Here is a 19,683-nt window from a genome sequence, read left to right on the forward strand (position 1 = left end):
TAGTGTTATTTGGTACAACCTAAGCCGCATATATCGATCTAACTCGGCGTGAGTCCAAAGTCCTGTATGGTGACAGACGATGCCTTTTGACTTACTTACGAAGTTACAAAAGTTTGTGAGCTAAATAAACAACAATTTAAGCCACAATGGTATTATATTGGTGTTATACAGCAAATGCGCCAGTGAGATAATACAATATTCATAAAAAGGTTGGCACAAAACGCTTCTCAGCTATAAATGCCACTTTTTCGGTTGAATCTAAACGCCTTTAAAAATATGCCTATTGGCCGAATTTGTTCGTTTGGACTCCAAGGTCTCCAAGAGTAGGCTATACTTTTTATAGCGTACGTCTACAAACATTTTTGTAACGATGGTGTAAAAACTTAAATGTGTCCCTATCTTAAATGTGTCCCTAGTCAGGTTTTACTGACTGCAAATGCGTTAATCATAAAACGTATACACCCTAAAGAATTATGTAGCTACTTCTTGACCGAAGTTATACAATGTAGAACCGTTCTACATTTCTACTAGAACGCATAAAAAATAATGCTGGCTGGTGTGGTAATAACTGCCGCAAAATAAATATTGCAATGTCGCAGCGACAGGTCGTCGTACAAACTTAGCTTAAATTCCGGGCTTTAAAAAATGCCTCTGGGATTGGGAATGAATAAAAATATCTCAAATACCGGGAATCCGGGACCCAATCCTACACATGATAAAGGCACTTACAACTTAAAAGGCAATGATCAGAATGTTTTAGGAGCAGTAAAAACCTATAGATATATATATCTGCCAGTAAAAAGTGCATTATAAACATTATAAATAACGTCTAAAGTGCAACTAAAAACATCAATCATGCGCAGAACCAATACTACAGGAACTAAATTTGCAATTATAACTTATCATAAACGTACAAAAGTCCTAAGATCTACAACGATGTCCCATACAGAATGGCTCATGACTGCAGACTTGGTGCTTATTTTCCCAATAGGGGATATCAGCTTTGAAACTTTCGGTGCAACAGATAAAATCCCCTTAAAACAATAGTTTCAAAGTGACGACCGCTGTTTCTCTTCACCGAAGGGCCAATTTTGGAAAAGTAATCAGATGCAGATTGATTCCTTCAAGAACGGACGCGAAAATGTTCGAACACCACATAATTGTGAACCCACGGATGTTCGGCCATGTGTCCTGACGTTTCTCTTGATTGATTCCTACATGAAAGAAACAGTGTCGAATATATTGCAAATTAAAAGATCGTCACTGCTATAACAACAAAACCTTACTTACAAAAAAAACAAACAAATAACTTACTACTCACGTGTTATTAGGTGGGCTGTGAACTTTTCTTTCGTAAGCGTCAATACTAACTTCGACCTCCATTTGCCGTTGTGATTCAGAATCAAGTCCACGTAAAGAAACTGAAAACAAAACACCACACTTAGCTCACACGGACATTTTTGGGCAAAAACTAGTATGCTACCGTTGTTTACTTATAATGTTCTATTGTAATATCAAACTTTTTTTCTGGAATTAGTCGTTAGAAACGGTTTTTTATAGCAGAAGCTATTTATAACATAATGGGCCCTGAATTATTCAGGAGGACAAAACTGTTTTCATTTTTTCTGAATTTTAAAACGCTCTTGTGAGAAACCTCGCTGTTGTCATATTAACGTATTACCTGATATTTCCACTGGTGCTTCCATCGTTAAATGTTATGTTCTTCTCTAGATTAGGTTCTTAAGTGTGTACTGAATTTCCTTTCAAAATCAAACTGAAATAACGCCGCTTTCAAGAAATGTTTTCGGAATTTAATTTCACAGTCAAAACGATTGCTAGAATACGTTTTCAAATCTATTGCCTAAAAAAACAAAATTTATTAGGGGTTGTTGAATAAAAATTTGATCACAAATCAATCATTTTAATTCCTAAATCATATTCGCTTTCGTGTGTAATTTAAAATTTATCCTCACAGTAAATAAACCCGCATTCCATAATATTCCACGCATATAAGTATGTGCAGCCTACAAATTTATTCATTTTTGTATTTGAATATCACATCACCTCAGTTTCAAGCCATCACTTGATATGACTGTAACGTATGTACTAAGGTTTGCTTAAGAGATAACCCTTCTGATGATGAAACAACAACTTACTATTTATGGGTATCGAAAGGGCGAAGCTTATAAAGTGGCGAATGCGTTTTTCCTGACGTCTGCAGTTGGTGTAATGTAATTCACCCGTTGGGATTTCCCCTTCCATACACATTTTTCCTTAAGAATTGCCGCTGGTGCAACAACTTTGCAGAGTTTGCGGATAACCAAACGAAATCAATGATTTACTTCTACCAATGACAATAGCAGTGTATTGTATCCTCGGTTAAACGCCATGTTTGCATTATTAAATTTGTATTTCGCCATAACGTTTCATGGAATAGTTCACACAACATTTTTTTAACCTAAATAAATAAATTACACATGTTCTTTTTAAAACCCCTATGCCTATACAAGTGCTGTTCTACTTCATTGCAGTAAACTAATTGGAACTTGCATGGAAACCCATACTTAATCCCGAACTAACAGAACATAAACTCTAATATGAGTGAGGCGTTTTTGACGCGGTATCCACGCCGTCTTTATCAGGGTAACTCCCAACCTCAAGGTTCTACCCAGCCAATGAACTGAAAAGAGTTCAAGACGTCACATCACCCCACAATCACGATATGCCACGTGTCCGTAACTGCGTCACCTTCACCGCAACGAGATTTCCCTTTGCGCTTCTCAACCAATTGCTGCACTGCGGCAATGGTAGATCACATGAGCATCAAACGTCACAGCGTCGCTGAGGCGCATTTTTTTTCTTGGCGTCGATCTCAGATACACAGTGTGTCACTATTTGTTTAACGGCGTGTCGTTTTCGGTTCCACACCCTTATGGCTAAAGGTTCTCCATCTGGTGGTACATTACTAACCCAGCTCTATCTTTTCTAAACCGTCGCCGATTTGGCTGGAATAATTTGTCCTTTTGACCAAATATTCGGTTTCGGCCCAAACCTTTTGCGGCAAGTTCAATGCGTCAGAGCTGCGACGCCCTGGTGAGTTGTTTTTTGATTGCAAGTGCTAAGCAAATGCTCTTAGAATGTACGTAAAGTACCATGGACGTAAAGACTTGGAATTGACTGACAGTTCGATTCGGCGGTTTCCGTTACGACGTTAATAGTACTTCCAAATTTCGGTTCCCTATCACCTGACGCACCCACATTACGCCCCCTTACTAAATGATTTAACCTCCACAAAAATCAGTTAACCGAAACGCTTCGATGTCAGCCAAGGCTGGGAGACATATCTTTCTATATCGCTAAATCGCTAAACATCCAACAAGTAATGACAAAAGATATTAACAATTGGCTCATGCAGAAAACGTTAAAGTACACCACTAAACGAAATGAAGAAATGTTGCTCAGACAGTGCACTTTACGGAATGAGGTATTTTAAACGCACATTGGCAAAATCATATTAGGTTTCTAAATCTTATCCGCAATAAACCTCGTTTGCACAACTGTTTTACACAATAGATCTTAGCACTGGTCTCTAAGTCTAACTACACCCTCTGATGTTTCGGGTTACTCTGACCCTACAGTTAAATTATTTGAACGCGCGAACTACACTGAAAGCAGTCTCAATTGAAAAAAGGGTTTGTTTTTCCCGGCCCACAAAACGCCCCTTCGTAGTAGATAAAATTTTCCATTCACGAGGCCAGCAATACAAACCCAGTCGTTCGCACGCTGCTTGCCTCAATTACGTAAGACCCCATTATAACTTTACATAGTGAATGCTGAAAATGTTATTTCAAAAACACTACAGCTGCAAAACAAACGCAGAATTTTAACATAGTGCACATCACATCACACTTTGCAACGTTTATTCAAACTTATTAGGTATGCAAATAAGTATGGTTAATATGGTTTTAAAACCTTTTCGTTGTTTTAACTGGCAATGCATAAGAATACGCGATATGTGAAAAAACAGCAGTACGGTTTCTAAAAAAAATGCAACTGCGTCACTGCAAAACGCCTTTTCGGTTGACAAATTATGCAAACCCTTACGTTTTGATTTTAAAACTGATTTAAATCATGCACTGCTTTGTTGTAAATCTTTTTCCTTATCGTTTCATCGATTTTTAGTGAAGTCACAGACACACCTTCAAAACACCCCTTATCATGTGATCAGAAATTTTCCATTGCTGAAAGCGCTGCAATTTCGCTGTTGCTGTTTGCCGCAAAGCACTTCCTCAAAATTGTAGCTAGGGACAAACAATAAAATCGGGTTTCTATAGCAACACAACGATTTGTGAAAATAAACAGAATTACCTAACCGTTCTGCTAAGGCCAAAGTCCGTGCCTGTGACTGGTTGTAGTGCTTTTAATAGGAGTCGTATTGTCGTTTATTTACTTACTATAATAGTCGCGTTTTGCAAAAACGACTGGTTAACGTTACTCTCCTTTACAACGTTGGCAACAAACAATGGCTTACCTACGTCACAACTTTTGAAACTTGGTGTCATTTTACCTTGTGGCAAATTATCACTTATATTTTCATAATTGAAATCGTAAAATATAAAATATAAACCAACGGAACGAGTCCGTGCTTTCAGTCAAAATTTTGTCGGATTTCTTGACCCCATCAGATTGCATAAAAATTGGACAAAAATTCAGACCATGTCCATAAACTTCTTATACTTTTTTACTCCTGTAGACGTGAGACTGTCAACTACCTTAATGCAATCTTTTTGAAACCTGTCCTAGAGCACTGTTACTCGAATAGCACAAGTATTTAGAAGGCGGGACTAACGATTGTGTGACGTTTGAGTTCAGTTTTAGGGGTTCGAACCCAAGATGCTTCCGAGGACGAATCCCGCTGAGCTTTTTAATGTCTGTAAACGGGTCTGGCGCCCTGCACCATTTGTTCAACGGTTACCTGCTGAGGAAGCTTTTGTGTCAACCAAGGCAAACCTACAAGCGTTTTAACAAAATGCTGTTGCCAATCTTAGGCATATCTTTTATACTTGTTCCGTTTTAAATTGTCAATGCACGGCGAAATTAAATTTTAAATAGAATTTGCAAAACGATTTTGTTCTTAAAGTTAGTTTATCCTTCGATGAAAATAAACATGGAGACAATCACCCAACAACCCTAAAAGTTGCAAATAACTTTCCTGATGGGAATCACTCCTACGAATGAAAAGCGATTCATGTAATTAACACCGTTTTCGAAATGGGAGGTAGCCTACTTCCGTTTGTGCCTTTCTCAATAATATCATATTTCAACTATTGTTTTCGGAGAACAACGCGTTTGTTAAACCTCCGTAATGTTATATCCTTACATACCAATTTATGCTTTTATAGCACAAATTTTGAAACCCAAGATACAATAAACTTATCAAACTTTTGCGTTACTTATCCTACACAAGTTACAAACCACCTTTTGAGGAGCCGCTGCATGTATTCTCTTTACCAGGTATAGCTGCTGTGTTTTTTTACTGTTGCCCTCCCTCCCTTAGTATTATTTTAGCGTATTTTTATCCGCTACGTTTTCGCAGCTGCGTCCTGTGTTTTCGTGCCACTTTATCATCATGTGTTACTATGTTTGTTGCGTTCAAGTGCACGTGAACAAAATAAAATACGATATGATACAATCCAAAGTCTGAATAAAACACAAGTTGTCCAATCCATTATTAAGCGATAAACACATTTATTGTCTGATATTTGCAAACTGAAAAGCTTTATAGCGAATTTGATCGGCCAATGTGAACATAACTTTTGAGTTCTAACAATTTGGCCATTCAAATTCACATTGAAGCTCCCCAGTTTGCCAAAAATAGACAAACAATGTTTTGGACAACTTGTGTTTTTTATGTAGACTTTTTTAAAACAATCAACCGTTGACATAATGTTTTTTTTTATATTGTCAACGTCGCTCAAAACCCAAATCGTGCCACCCAAAACAAAATTAGTTTTTCAATGAGCTGTTAAAGTCATGCATACACTATCGTTCTGTCAGCAGATTTTTTTGGGCAAACAATAAAAGTTTCGACGTCCATTTATTTTTAAAGTTTGTACAACTCGATACTCACGTTAGGCATACATGTTGTTAATTAACATACACGATGCTGCTCTTAGTTTTAATGACTAAACCTGGCCGTTAATGTCTTTGAACGTCCTATGTTAAAACTCATGCTAGCTAAGGCTACATACAAACATGCAACAAGATTACAGCACTGTTGGCAGTAAAAAAACATGCGAGCTACTTGAAACCACAGTTGGCTGTTGTTTCATACTGAAGCCAGACTATACCCGACCATTCAGATATAAACCCTAGGGTTGTTTGTTTCATGTCAGCAGGTAATTTTACACCAACTGAACTCTGCCATTCTGCATGGTTCCGAGTGACATTCTACAAAAGCTATTTCAATCTGGCCCTATTCGTGGTGGGTTTTATGTTTTAAATAACATACAAAAACGTTTTTAGAAACCAAAAATCGTTGATGTACAATAACCCAAGTAAAGCTCCATAAATGGTTTTGCGGCAGAATGCGTTAGTTTTAAAGAGTTTTTATACCCTTAAAGCGCGTAGCAAAGTTTTGCTGAAATAAATTCGGCCGAATCAACCCAATCAAATCTTTCGAAATTGTATGCCACGCTTTTAACATCAAAACAAAGAGTTTTAATAGCACGCAAACAGTTCACTAGAACAGGACAGTTCTGTTATAATTATGAGGTTAGTTATGTGGGTTTTAGGGTTGCCTCGACCCACGTTGCCAGTATAAATAAGTCACTGTTCTTTTGTTTGGGGTCGACAGAACTATAATACTTTCTAGAGAGAAAAATTAGAAAAGTCGATGCGATGTTTGTTTGAAATGTTCTGATGTTGGTTATTAGGCAGAGAAGACACACAGTTCGCGCTCAAAAGTTATGTCTCGCAAAAAAATCATCGTTGAAGTAGCTGCTTGGTCCGAATAAAATGGCAAACTAAATATTCAGTACGTCACAAGTAAAAACAAAATTTCGTTATTTTCGTTGACAACTGCCAGCACACATATAGGTCATCTGACGGAACACGATACCCGAGGACATTTGAATCAAGATAGCACAAGGTGTGACGTCATACGGATGTGGCGCTATACGTATTGTATTTCATCATTTTCCTATTTTCCCGGAGTACTTTGGTGTAATACCATATCCGGGGAAAAGTTTGAAGTGCAATAGGTTTATTTTAGGCTTAGATTGCGGAACTGTTACTATCATTACAACAGACTGAAAAACAAACGTCAAAAGCTACAGATACGTTTTCGTTTTCTTGAAAATATTTTTGCGCCACTCTTGGTTGATTTTAACCACTCGGGCTTATAGTTGTGTTAGTCTCTTGAAACCGGATTTGGAGCGAATGAGTGCAGCATGTTTACTTTGCCTAGCAACACATCTAGGGATTGCAGAACAAGTGTTGTATCACAAGTCACAGTAAACAAAGAACGCTATGGGTGGTGTCACACCTTACGACTTCTGGATCAGGAGAAACATACCTTGCTTGGCAATACAGAGAACATGACGTACTTACACAATAACAGCGGACTGTGAGGAACAAACCAGACGTGCAAGTGCAAACAAACGTTTTTTTTTTCAACTATTAAAATATACATTGCGTCACTTGAGATTTGCTAATGTGACGCGAATTGAACGTGACATCGCCGTCACCTTTGAAAAGTGACAACTTATTTGGCAAGGCTGGAGCATTTTCCCAACAAAAGAAGTGGGTGTGCTGCTTTAAACGAATTTTGATTGGTTGGTGATTTATGGGCGTGACTCGTTAAGGTTTTAAAGATTTTGTTTTTCGATGTTTAAGTTACGGTATAACCAGGGTTGCCATACCGTCCTTATTTCTAAGATTTGTCCTTATTTTGAAGGGCCATGTCTTAGAAAAGTTCATTGTCTTTATTTCTAAGAAATGTCCTTATTTTGTCTTATTTTCAACAATTGCTATAGTCAAATTCCTGCTACAAGTAGAAGTAAACCTAGACCCGACCTGTTGTGAGATGCATTTAGTATTTTCTACGAACAACCAGTTGCTGAAACAGATTGTTTCTTTCCAAAATAAATTGCAAATATTATGTCCCGGCTCGAATAAATGCCAAGATTTGTTCAAAAACATTTGTTTCGTTTCGCATAAAAATTTAATTTTTCGGTTGTCCTTATTTTTGGTTTCAAGTCGATGGCAACCCTGGGTATAACTCTATATATTTTACCTTAATGTATGTAATCCTGCATGAGGCAATACAATTAAAGTTGACGTACAGTGTTGAATGATCGCCAACAAAGCTGGTGTAATAGTTTGCGTGAGTGGGTAGACGCAAGACAATTAGGAAGGTCACCGAGGTAGAAACTCTGTCAGTTGGCCAGGTTGTTACGCCCTAATCCTAATTCCGTGTTTTGGTTCGTTTACCACTTAAGTAGAGAACGAAACAAAAAAAATACAGGTCCTCTGCTGTAAAGGAAGTTTCAGACGATTAGAGCAAAAACTTTTCCTTGTGACTTTATTAATGCAATTAGGGTGCAACTTTTTGATTCCTTGTCTGAAGTTGATTAATTTTTTCCTCTTTCGATTTGTTCTCTTCTTTTAGCTTCTGTATGTGCTCGGCCAGATTACTAAAACACATTAAAATGTGAACTCATGTAAAACTCATAACTAAAAATGAGTAGCTAAGAAATCCAATACAACCAAAGAGAAGAAACCAAATCCAAATAACAATTCAACGCGATATTTGTTAATCTTCAGGTGGGTTTGATATACGTTCCCTTTACTTTAAGGCAATGGTTCCAACCTTATACTGATCGCGTACCACCTGACGAATTATTCTACCGTCGCGTACACCACTTAAACCCTGTTTGAATGCGTAGACCAGGCGTCCGCAAATACTTTTTGGCGCGACCCTAAAAAATTTCTCTAAATTCTCGCGACCCAAAAATTTTATTAGCGTGTAAGTTTGTGGAAAATACCAAGCAACTAAATATCAATATTAAGACTGCTATTATGCTTTTGTCAGTTGCTATTTTCACATAAAACAGTAGGTAAACGAACGTATTCATTCAAACTAATGAGAACTGTGTGCTCTGTCTTGAGAACACAGCAAATCAATTCAAGATTTAATTTGAGAAACGCCAGCCGAAAATCGTCCTCTACTTCTAGTCTTGATCTGTACTTGCTTTTAATATAAGATAGTGCAGAAAACGCATGACTGCTTGCACAGGTGCGCTTAACTTATTGCATTGTTACATAGACTGTACGTAGTCATATGTAACAATGCAATAATAATTAATTAAAAGGTTGAAAAAAGTTTCATTAATATTGTAGATGCGATATTTGTATTCATGGAAATTTAAAATATTTCGCGACCCAGACCGGAAGGTCTCGCGACCCAAATTTGGGTTGCGACCCACTATTTGCGGACCCCTGGCGTAGACGTAGACCAATAAATACATACACCTTTTCTTATGATTAGACTAGCACGTTTTAAAAACCAGCAAGGTTGGCGATTCCAAAACAATGTCTAAGACACGGTTTTTGGTACTAGTACTGCAGGTTGAGAACCACTGCTTCAGGGGAAAATATTCTCATTTTCAATTAAAAAGTAATTTGGACCCAGAGTGCACAAAAAAGTTGCAAAGGCCTTTATATTTCAATAAAGATGCACTAATACAGAAATTGTCCCGATCCACGGATGCTCAACAGACGATTCCAGTTACATATATTTATGTATCTATTTCCTGTTTAGGACTGATGATGCTATATTTTTAGGGGAAATCGATATCCGCAGTGGTTTGTAACAAAAAATCGCATTTGAGTGTGCTGAATTTGTCAGCTAAGTCAGGGGTCGGCAACCTTTTTTGCACTGCGGACCGTTTTTGAAACTAACATTTTTATCGCGGACCGGTCTTAAAAAAACTACGAATATTTAGCAATAAAAACGCTTAATTTAGTTTATCATCCCCGGGATACATGGGCAAAATGTTTTATAGCATTTAACCTAAAAAATTATACGGCCCGGTAACGAACTCCTCGCGGACCGGTACCGGGCCGCGGACCGGCGGTTGCCGACCACTGAGCTAAGTAACGCCTTTGTATTTATTTCAAATATTACTAAAGAAAGTTGCATGGGTAAAATTTCGGATGAGGTATTGTTTCGCATGTATAAACCGATTAGATTTTATTCGATCTTCGATTAGATTGTAAATTTATGGTAGATTTAGAACCAAACATCAAATGTTGTATGACAACATAACAAGTACTGTTTCCTATTAGCAGGACATTTCCAAATAAATGTGTGCTCAGTACTAAGTCTAGTCTCGTTAAGTTCTCGCAAGCTTATGATATCAACCTGCATTTCTCCGCATGTTCTTTTTGCAGAGCTCTCAGAGCTGACATTGCCGATCTTCGGTGAGACATGTGTCTGCCGTTTTCATTGCTTGTGTGTGAAGTTTCGCTGGAAGATTTTTTGTTGACCTTTGCAACTTTCGTCGCTACGTTTTTTTCACCAGAAACTATCAGCTGAGGTAAAATACAAAACACATGGTTTGGGTTCCATTTGGAAATTGGTTTGAACCTAATTATCAATGGCTTTCACATGCTCTGTCCTAAAATATGCTGTAGCTAAACATAGTTTATATAGACGACCAAGTAAACTATGTACAACACATAACCATAAACCCAATAGTCTGACTGAAAATCACCACCAATTTTCTAAAAATGATTTTAACGTATGAATTATGTAAATTTCCATTCAGTACAAACTTTTTATTTGTAGTTTATAATGTTAAAAATGGAAATCTAGTTGTGGTACTAGGAGTAGTGTAACACAACTTTAGTATAAATAACGAACGACATACGTTGAAGCCACACTAAAAATATACGTTCGTCATTTCAAGCTCAACCTGTTTTGTGCTTTCCTCAACTGTGCTATCGAGTGACAAGGGAATTGGTTCGCCCAGTTCGCTGGATTTTACTGGTGTTGATTCCGGGGAAGGTGGTCGGACTACCTCCGATGATTTCGGTGTAGAAAATAGACGTGTAGTGATGGTCTGGTCATCGCTGTTTATATTCAAACCGCGTGTATTAGGTTTGTTTAAGATTTTGTGCACCCTTTTTCACTGAGGGGCCGAATACATTTATACATAAATCGCGGTTCGCATCTTTAAATAAAAGAAAAAAAATCCATTTCTACTTTAATCAGTGGGCCACACTTGGCCCACGGGCTTCTGGTTGAACACCCCTCTCTTAAACTAGTGTTTCTTAACTGCCAGTCCGCCGGAACTATTGACCGGCCTTAAAAAAATAAAATCATTTTTTTCTGCAAAATCGCTTAAAGAGTAGTAAGTTCAAAAATGAAACAGTTTTTGATATTATAACATCTTTATTACATATCAGCACGATAAAAAATTGAAGTAATTACAGCATATTTAGGACGTTATAAAACGTTAGAGTTTGCTTTAAATTCGCTTTAGTAATACATTATTCATGCCATTATTATGTTCTGTGAATTGCTTTAAAATTAACATTTTATAAAAACAAAACATTTACCAGTTCGCAAGCTTGAAAAAGGATAAAAACCGCGGACTGAAATAATATTGTAGTTTTCTTATTAAAATGCATCAAGATACTTTTCTGACTTAAAAAGTGATTTGTGGCAATTGTTACTAGGATTTAGACAGAAATTGAATTTGTAAGGCAAAGCGTATTTTCATTAACACGTATGCAAGGGTGTAACCAAAAGACAATCTATATATGCACCGAATTAGCCTAATTTAGGTTCGGCCGAATCAACCGAATTATTTATCAAGTCGTACGCTACGCGTTTGACATGTAAACAAGTTTAACTACCAGGAAAACAGTGCAGAACAGTTTTGTTCCGTTATTATTTTGGTTCTGTGGGTTTGAAGTTGTCTCAGCCATGGTTGCTAGACTGCCAACGAATTAGTGACTTTTGTCTGGAGTGGGAAAAACAATAAAGTAATAAAAATTACGATAATGGACGGCCGAAAACGAATCTTGGTAAAAAATGGTCTATATGGCCAAATAAAGTCAGCAAATCGAATATTCGGTACATTTCTTGTGCGAACTCAAGGTGACCCCACGCACGATTTCCGATCAACAAATGCATTTGTTTGTGAATTTATTTACCAGTAACCAATAGGTCAACTGCTTATTTAAGATAAGTCACTCGAACTGCACCACAGCTTGTTAGCTTATGCGCCACTTCGATAGAAAAAAAAACAGGTAAAGAACTGTCGTTACTTGTTGGGTGTTGCTGATCTGGAATCTAGGTTTGAATTGCTGAAAATCAAAGTTTTTCTTTCGTTTAATGCACGAACCATCTCCTCCAAAATCTCAAGTTCCTTTCTGGTTTCTTTAAATTTAATACAAATCGTTCGTTGTTAAAATATAAAATACATTTTATTATTAATTGTTTGTCAGCAATCTCAAGACACAAAAATACATAAAAATCAACTATTTTTATCAATAATGTAAATTGCTTTTGGGAAATTGGAATGCACATAAACTGTGACCTCTAACCTGTTACATCCTGTTCACAGGTTTCCAGCTTATTGCGTTGATCCAAATTGGTTTGACGAAGTTCTGCGTTCATTTGGACCAGCGACTCTCGTTCCGCTTCAATGCCACGCAATGCCTCGTCACGTGACTTCATCTCAACGTGCATCTCGGCGATGTATCGGTTCATTTTTGAAATCTTCGTGACATATGAAGAATGTTAAAGAGTTAAATACGGGACACTGAAGTACAAGCTGAACCCTGTGAATAAGCATTTAACTCAAAAACAACCCAGAAATCAAGATCTTTGCACATGGACATAAAGATCTTTGCACATTAGCAGCCAATCAGTCCAAAAACATTTTTTTTATAATTTAAACCTGAAGTTCCAAATCCACACAGCGTGCCCTGCATTTTTCTTCCACATCTCTCTCAACCGCCAACTGATCAATTTCGTTCTTCTGCTCCATGGTAAGAGATCTCAGGGACGTAAGTTCAAATTTCAGCTGTTCTGACTCGCGTTCTTTGCGCGCCAAAAGTTCTCGAAGGTTCTGCTCGGTTCGGCTACGCCGTCTACGAATTCAGGATCGCATATTATAACCAATTCGTATAAAGAAGTTTAGTTTGTCACAATGCCTCTCATAGGCAAGCGTACTGCAAAGCTCACTTTATTATTAAGTATGCCAAATAAATCCATAACTACAATGTCTTAATTTTTGAATCAACGTATAAATACTCGCTTGATCCACTCGACCTAAAGACTGCAGGGGTCCAAAAGCACACTTTTATTTAAGTCCACATTACCACTTATAATAAGTCTTATTTAACTTGTTTTATTTTTCTGGTAGCCTAATTCTAAACAGAAGTAAAATTATTTTTGTTTCAACAGACCGTGCCTCTTCTTCCGCGCGTTCTTTGTAATCTCTCCAGTCTGTAAGTAAATCGTCTATCCTCTTTGACGCCTCCCCTCGGATAAGTTTTGCCCTATCTGACAGCAAATGTCGACCGCTAGAGTTCGGGCTTGCGCTTCTATCAAATCCATAGCGTTTCCTACGAGTTTATATTGCTGTTAAATCGCTAAAATAATTAAAGGTATTTTGTTCTTGTTGTGTATTTAATTATTATTCAGCTTTTAAACAAATTAAACAACACATAATTTAAGTTTGTTTGAACTATGACATTTTGACAGATATAAAGTTCAACGTTCAACATTCAGCCCAAAAATTCGACCGCTTAGTTGATGCAAGAAAATCATTGTTCTCATGTTAAAATCAAATTTTGAGTCGGGCCTAAGCAAAACCTGCTGGATGAGGCCATTGGTGATCCTAAAGTCGAATCCATGATGCTGTTGGCTTTAATATAATTTTCTGTCTCGTTTAGCAGCAGTTCGCTGTCCCGGTTTAGCTTCTCCAGCTGTTGTTTCAGATTTCTGTTCTTTTTACGTAAGCCTGAAAGCATACTCGACCAGCAAGTCCAGACATTTGATTTCCCACTCAGGAAATCGGATTGACCAGTTATACCTTAGCAGTTAACATTATGACGTCATAATGGTAAATGTGCCTTCACAAAGTGTTGCATGCGTTGTGCTCATAAAATGAATTTGTTGAGTATATGCTTCTGTGCAACAATTTGCAAGGTAAAGAATGGGAAACTGTATGCGTGTCCGAGGTATGTGTTTTGTTTAAAAAAATATACCAGAAAGAATAGCTCAGGAAAAGGGTTTATTGCGCTGATTCAAATAAGCACAAAATATAATTGTTATTATTTTTTATATTTTGTTTCACGTGCAAGTTAGTTGCTTACGCGTCATAGTTTATTTGGCTCACATCACGATGGACTTTTTGAGTGATTTAACAGATTTTATTGTTTTTCCTTCATTAAAACATAGAATGCATTGCGAACTGTTGCTTGGTTCATGGAACTTATCCCATGGTAATTCGGCATGGAAACAAGGTGGGCACAGCCGAGGCAGAACACATTCGAAGGATTAGTAGAGCCAGTATCAGTGGCAGTGCAACTTCGGCAAGTTCCAACAGAAGTAAGAACGAAAATTGCTTTTCTACTGTTCCCATGGGCGCCGGCACGTAGGAGCAAGAGGAGCACTTGCCCTCCCGTTCGGAAACATTTCTGCCGGCGTCCATGACTGTCCCTCAAAGCAAATCACTTTTATTCTCGCAGAACAGGATCGCTTTATCCATTCGTATTATGAATTTAATTTACAACCGTATTTTTGCAGCCAATTAAAAGGGGCCGCCTTTCGTATTTGTACCATATGCCCTTATATGATTGGTATAGCCGTGGTAGCATAAACTAGTTTATTTAAAGTTTAAATGAAACTTTTTAGGTCAATCTCGAAGAAACAGCATCAACAGCTGGATTTCGGAAATGGGGTAGGTAAAACAGACCGCTTCAGTTACTCGAGCCTCTTGGTTTGAAACGCGTACCTACTTTAAGGGGTGCACCCCTATTCCTTCGTATTTCGAACTCAGGATAAACCTCTGCAGAGTTTGTAGGTGGCAAGCAAAGAGTTTTCATTCGTAGAACAAACAGTAACCATAGCATTTTAAACCGCAAAATTTAAACCGACGGTGGATTTAAATCCTAAGACAGCGCCGAAAATTGGGCAACAATGTTTCTGTGGGGTACCTATTCCAAGAATGTCTCCAAGCACATACTTACTACGTCTAATGATCAGTCCAGGCCTGCTCGTTTTAAGACTGTAGCAAAAAATGTGCTGGTACATCAAGAATACGTTTGAGATTCAAAATGCTGTATTTGGCAATCACCAGCAATACTTTTAGCTTCAAGGCGATAATAGAAACTTCATGCATTATTGCCCACATCAATTTTGAACTTCCATGATGTAGCGAGTTCGCTCCTAGTGGTACCCGAGTTTAACCATTCTCACTTAAATTTGGTGTTGCATACTTTTGCGGACAGACAGTACAATACACACGGGCCCTCATATAATTGACATTTTCGTTTCCAATATTTTAGAGGCAGCAGCGCTCTACTTGCGGTGCCACCTCGAGAAGGAAGAAGGGTTAGCATAGCTAGTGATGATTTCATTGAGCGGATGGTGTACGATGCAAACCAGGTTTGTTGATCCAGACCTCATAGATACCAATGTTTGGATGTAGATGAAACCTTAGCAGCACAATCACCAAGTCACAAGTAGCTGGCAATGCTGGGTCGTTACGTAGCTCGAGATAGCGGAGGGCACAATAGGTAGACGTTAGACGCAGCTACACCTTTGTTATTAGGCGCCCTATGATAGGGATTTAGATTGGCGCATATGGAAAGTGCGACTAGGCAGGGAATTTGTATTTGTGGATGTTGTTTTTTGAAGGGAATTCAAGACAAAAAAATACGCAACAAGCATTGTGTTTCAAACCGTGAAGGGTACATGGAATACTGCGATTGATTTTTTTTTAATTATGACTTTCTGATAATAGAACAACTGAACATACTCCTAACCAATATTTATCTTGCAGCCAACCAACACATGTGCGAAACCTCCAGTTTAAATGAAAGAAACCGCTTCTTTTACCATCTGGTCAACAAACAACCCATTCCAAGCACCACAAGCGGGACATGCATCATCAAGAAATGTTCCCGGCCAAAACTATAGATTTTTTAAACAAGGCTACAATGTACTTGGACGTAGCAATTTTTATTATTGCACACACACAAAATGTCCAATTGAGACTAGTGCTTTTCAAAAGTCTACCAGGCTTTTTCCAAGTTCTGTACAAACTTTTACAACAAAACAGGTTTCTATGAAAAAAAACTAGTTTTACAAGATTAGCTTCAAAAACCCAACAAAATTGGATGCAAATAGTGTTTCTTTACATATATATATATTTTTACTTTAATGAAACTATTGAGTTGGCTTTTATGAAACTATTGAACTATTGAGACAAATTGCATCTAAAGCATGCAGGCAGCATTTACCATTGTAGACAATATTAGCCTTGAATTGTTGTTGAAATCAGCAGCCTGCCAAGAGCAGGATATTTACATATCTTTTTTTTATGTAGTTACTGTTCAACTCACAAATCACTCCAATGAAACAACTATGAAACTGTGAGAACCACGTTTACAGCAGATAGATGTAAGCAGAACTAGAAAAAAACTAGAATACTGTAAGGAGAGCAAAGACCCCATACAAAAGAGCACAGGGGTATGCAATCAGTAGTTGTTGCGAGTCCATATTAAATCCACACACAAATAGTTTGGATGCTGATAGACTGCACCACGACACAGTAAGCAAGGATAGAACAATGCCTAAAATTCCCCTGAAAAGAAACAAAACATTTGTTATATTACATACATCAAGAAAAACTAATAACATAGGTTTGTAACAATAAACTGAAAAAGTTTATAACTGGAGAATACAGTCAAGTGCTTTGGCAATTTATTCAGAAATATGCTAAACAAATATAAGAGTAAAAAAAGATTAAAAATTTTAAGTAATCAGTTGAATACTAAAAGGATCTTTCTGCGTATCAATGGATTAAACTTACTTCAGTGACAAAACTACAGAACAAGTAGACAAAAACACCATCGGCAGTATGCAATATCCAATAACAGATGCAACACATCCCATTGTAACTCCAGTAATTGTCATAACGTTAAGAAGAGCATAGATTGCAACAACACCAAGGCCTCCAATTCCATATATGTACCCAAATGACACTTTGCCACCCTGCAACAACATAATACTTGTTTAGTGTGACCAAAATTATTGAAATACCATGAAGGGATGACAGTACACAAGCCTTGGGGGTATATATGTCTTTCCTTTTTTGTATATTAGGAAAAGGGTCTAAGTATGCTTCAATCTAAACCGCTTCTGCAACCTGTCTAGATACAAGAGTTTTTATCTACCTGTGGTGCTTTAGTACTTCTGTCTGCCTTTACTTGGCATTTCAACCCTTTCTAGCTTAAAGTAAAGTTATATGCTTAAAACTGCTATACAAAAGGCTGTTTTAAGCAGAGAGTTTGTGTCAAAAATTAGGAAAGCATACAAAACAAAAAAACAAATCTTACCAAAAGAAGTGTTGCACCAAGAGCAAGACAAAAACACAACGGCCCTGCGAGATCTGTTTCATTTACAATTCCTGCTTCCGTCACAGTAAAGGGATTTAAAACAGCAACAGTCTTTCTATATATGTGGTCAAAATTTATTCCCAATTCCTCAAGTAATGGTGGTTCATCATCAAAACTCCCAGAGTAGCTCCCTTGAGTTGGTTCCATTTGTGGTTGTTCCTGTGGTTGCATTATATTTCCTGCATATGGGGCGGAGTAGTTGGGTGTCATCATTGTTTGTGGCTGTGCATATCCTCCATAATCTTGGGGTTGCTGGCCTCCGTAATAGCCACCACCATAACTGAAAAAAACACAAACCTCTTACCAAGTGTCCCATGAAACAGGGTGGAAGCTAAAGGTCCAACTCTGAATAAGGGGGTCAGTACAAGGATGCACATGTTGGGCCGACTTCTGTCCGTAAAGAACAGGTTATTTGTTTACAGTGTATATAAAACACATGAAAAGTAGTGATGCACCGAAGTTTCGGTTGGCCGAAACATTTCGGCCGAATCCGTGGTTTTCCAATGTTTCGGTTTCGGCCCGAACTTTTTTTAAAATTCGGCCGAAACCGAACTTTTTTATTGCATTGAATTAGGGCCTTAAATGTCATTTTCGCCCATACGAAACATCATAAACTAACTATTTGTTGTTTATATAAAATACGAGCCACGTTGTCTACAAAATATTATATGTTTAGTAAAGCCTACGCATTATGAAAGTGATTTCAGTTTGTCAAAATTGAGTTCACTCACATCAACAACACAAGGTTCAGTTGAAAACTGCCATAAGAAAGGGGATTTTAGGTTCGACCTGATTCGGCCGAAATTATTCGGCCTCATGGCTGAATATTCGGTTTCGGCCCGAACCTTTTTAGGCGGGTTCGGTGCATCACTAATGAAAAGGTATTGACATTTATGAGTGGGATTAACTTCTACCGAGATAGCAAAAAATCCATTAGTCTAGCAAAGGGTATATTGGAAACTGTAAATTTACGTAGACTTGTCATTTAAACACAGTCAATAAATAACAAAATTAATCCTTGCCCTCAACCTCAACCCTTAAAAATAGGCTAACTGGAAAACAAAAATTCTGCAATACCCTTCCTGTGGCTGGCCTTGGCCATAGGCGTGTTGATCAGTTTCCATCGGCTGCTCATTGTAATTAGATTGATAAAATCCGTCTGACGATTGAAAAGCCATATTTCCAACAATCGTTTTATTTACAGATGGCCAAAACAAAAAAATCGGTTGACCAATCACCACGTACACAGAAGTCCCTATGTCAAAATTATCATGCGTGAAATGCTATGCTTGAATTATTTTAGACTGACATACCGGTAAATGTTTTTTGTTTTGTTTTTCAATGATAATGTTTTTTTCTCACAAAAAAAATTAAATCCATCAAATTGGTCTGCTTAAAATAAAACACTAAACAACAGCAGCAACATTCAGGTGTTTTTACAAGAAACACAACAACTAAAACGACGTACAATACAAACAATTAAGGAAAGATATTTGCGGAGTCAAGCACGTAGAAAATCAGCACGTTTGTTTGTTATTATTAATTGTGCTCGTTTTGTTTCATTTTTATCGTTGTGGGAGAAACGGCGACTTTACTTGCGACCTGCAGCATCTAACGCTATAAAGCTAAATGTCAGTTGACACTGTTTTTCCATTAAAGCCTTTTGTGCAAAATTACAGGTTTTCCAAAACGCCTATAGTGCCTTAATTTAGCGGAAGTTAATTATTACCTTACAGTGTAAGGTATAGGCTTACACTATAGACATGATTTATTGCAGTGGTTCCCAACCGCCGGTCCGCGCAAATATATTGCCGGTCCGCAAATTATCTTACTTTATGCCGAGTTACTTTTTGAAATGGAATGATAAGTAGACCTATTGCAAAGTTGTTGGTAGGCTACCTGCGAAACTCATTTTACGCTTGGCTGTAAAACTGGGGTAGCTTTCCACCGTTGATACCCGCGAAATTGTTTGATAAA

General features: G+C 37.6%; 3 protein-coding genes and 1 long non-coding RNA gene across 4 annotated transcripts; 1 reads left to right on the forward strand and 3 right to left on the reverse strand.

Annotated features, from left to right (window-relative positions):
• Positions 1–135: 135 nt before the first annotated feature.
• LOC145238947 (uncharacterized) lies at positions 136–3,892 on the reverse strand. Its single transcript, XR_013862209.1, has 3 exons — positions 1,682–3,892; positions 1,322–1,421; positions 136–1,214 (listed from the first exon to the last, which is right to left on the reverse strand). It is a non-coding gene; the product is annotated as an uncharacterized LOC145238947 (long non-coding RNA).
• A 4,704-nt stretch (positions 3,893–8,596) lies between these two features.
• LOC145239055 (uncharacterized) lies at positions 8,597–14,494 on the reverse strand. The gene is made up of 8 exons (XM_080102341.1): positions 13,895–14,494; positions 13,486–13,644; positions 12,975–13,167; positions 12,619–12,793; positions 12,340–12,451; positions 10,959–11,136; positions 10,427–10,596; positions 8,597–8,696 (listed from the first exon to the last, which is right to left on the reverse strand). The coding sequence occupies exons 1-8, from the start codon at positions 14,050–14,052 to the stop codon at positions 8,597–8,599; spliced, it is 1,245 nt and encodes a 414-aa protein (XP_079958467.1). The 5' UTR covers positions 14,053–14,494.
• LOC145238827 (uncharacterized) lies at positions 14,487–16,624 on the forward strand. Its single transcript, XM_080102104.1, has 3 exons — positions 14,487–14,632; positions 14,939–14,984; positions 16,089–16,624. Exons 1-3 carry the CDS (start codon positions 14,524–14,526, stop codon positions 16,123–16,125), a joined length of 192 nt encoding a protein of 63 aa, XP_079958230.1. The 5' UTR covers positions 14,487–14,523; the 3' UTR covers positions 16,126–16,624.
• LOC145238826 (protein YIPF5-like) lies at positions 16,249–18,990 on the reverse strand. The gene is made up of 4 exons (XM_080102103.1): positions 18,784–18,990; positions 17,647–17,986; positions 17,121–17,302; positions 16,249–16,892 (listed from the first exon to the last, which is right to left on the reverse strand). Exons 1-4 carry the CDS (start codon positions 18,882–18,884, stop codon positions 16,730–16,732), a joined length of 786 nt encoding a protein of 261 aa, XP_079958229.1. The 5' UTR covers positions 18,885–18,990; the 3' UTR covers positions 16,249–16,729.
• Between the last annotated feature and the right edge of the window lie 693 nt (positions 18,991–19,683).

The sequence above is a fragment of the Phallusia mammillata genome, chromosome 7, assembly GCF_965637545.1.
Source record: "Phallusia mammillata chromosome 7, kaPhaMamm4.hap1.1, whole genome shotgun sequence".
Taxonomy (NCBI): domain Eukaryota; kingdom Metazoa; phylum Chordata; class Ascidiacea; order Phlebobranchia; family Ascidiidae; genus Phallusia; species Phallusia mammillata.

Coding starts and splice junctions, on each gene's coding strand:
- LOC145239055 (XM_080102341.1), bottom strand. CDS start 14,052: ATGCTTTCAGGCTTACGTAAAAAGAACAGAAATCTGAAACAACAGCTG. Junction 13,645..13,894: donor CCAATGGCCTCATCCAGCAG/GTTTTGCTTAGG, acceptor ATAAACTCGTAG/GAAACGCTATGGATTTGATA. Junction 8,697..10,426: donor GAACATGCGGAGAAATGCAG/GTTGATATCATA, acceptor AATGTGTTTTAG/TAATCTGGCCGAGCACATAC.
- LOC145238827 (XM_080102104.1), top strand. CDS start 14,524: ATGGTAATTCGGCATGGAAACAAGGTGGGCACAGCCGAGGCAGAACAC. Junction 14,633..14,938: donor TTCGGCAAGTTCCAACAGAA/GTAAGAACGAAA, acceptor GAAACTTTTTAG/GTCAATCTCGAAGAAACAGC. Junction 14,985..16,088: donor AGCTGGATTTCGGAAATGGG/GTAGGTAAAACA, acceptor TTTATCTTGCAG/CCAACCAACACATGTGCGAA.
- LOC145238826 (XM_080102103.1), bottom strand. CDS start 18,884: ATGGCTTTTCAATCGTCAGACGGATTTTATCAATCTAATTACAATGAG. Junction 17,303..17,646: donor TTGGTGCAACACTTCTTTTG/GTAAGATTTGTT, acceptor ATGTTGTTGCAG/GGTGGCAAAGTGTCATTTGG. Junction 16,893..17,120: donor TCTGTAGTTTTGTCACTGAA/GTAAGTTTAATC, acceptor GTTTCTTTTCAG/GGGAATTTTAGGCATTGTTC.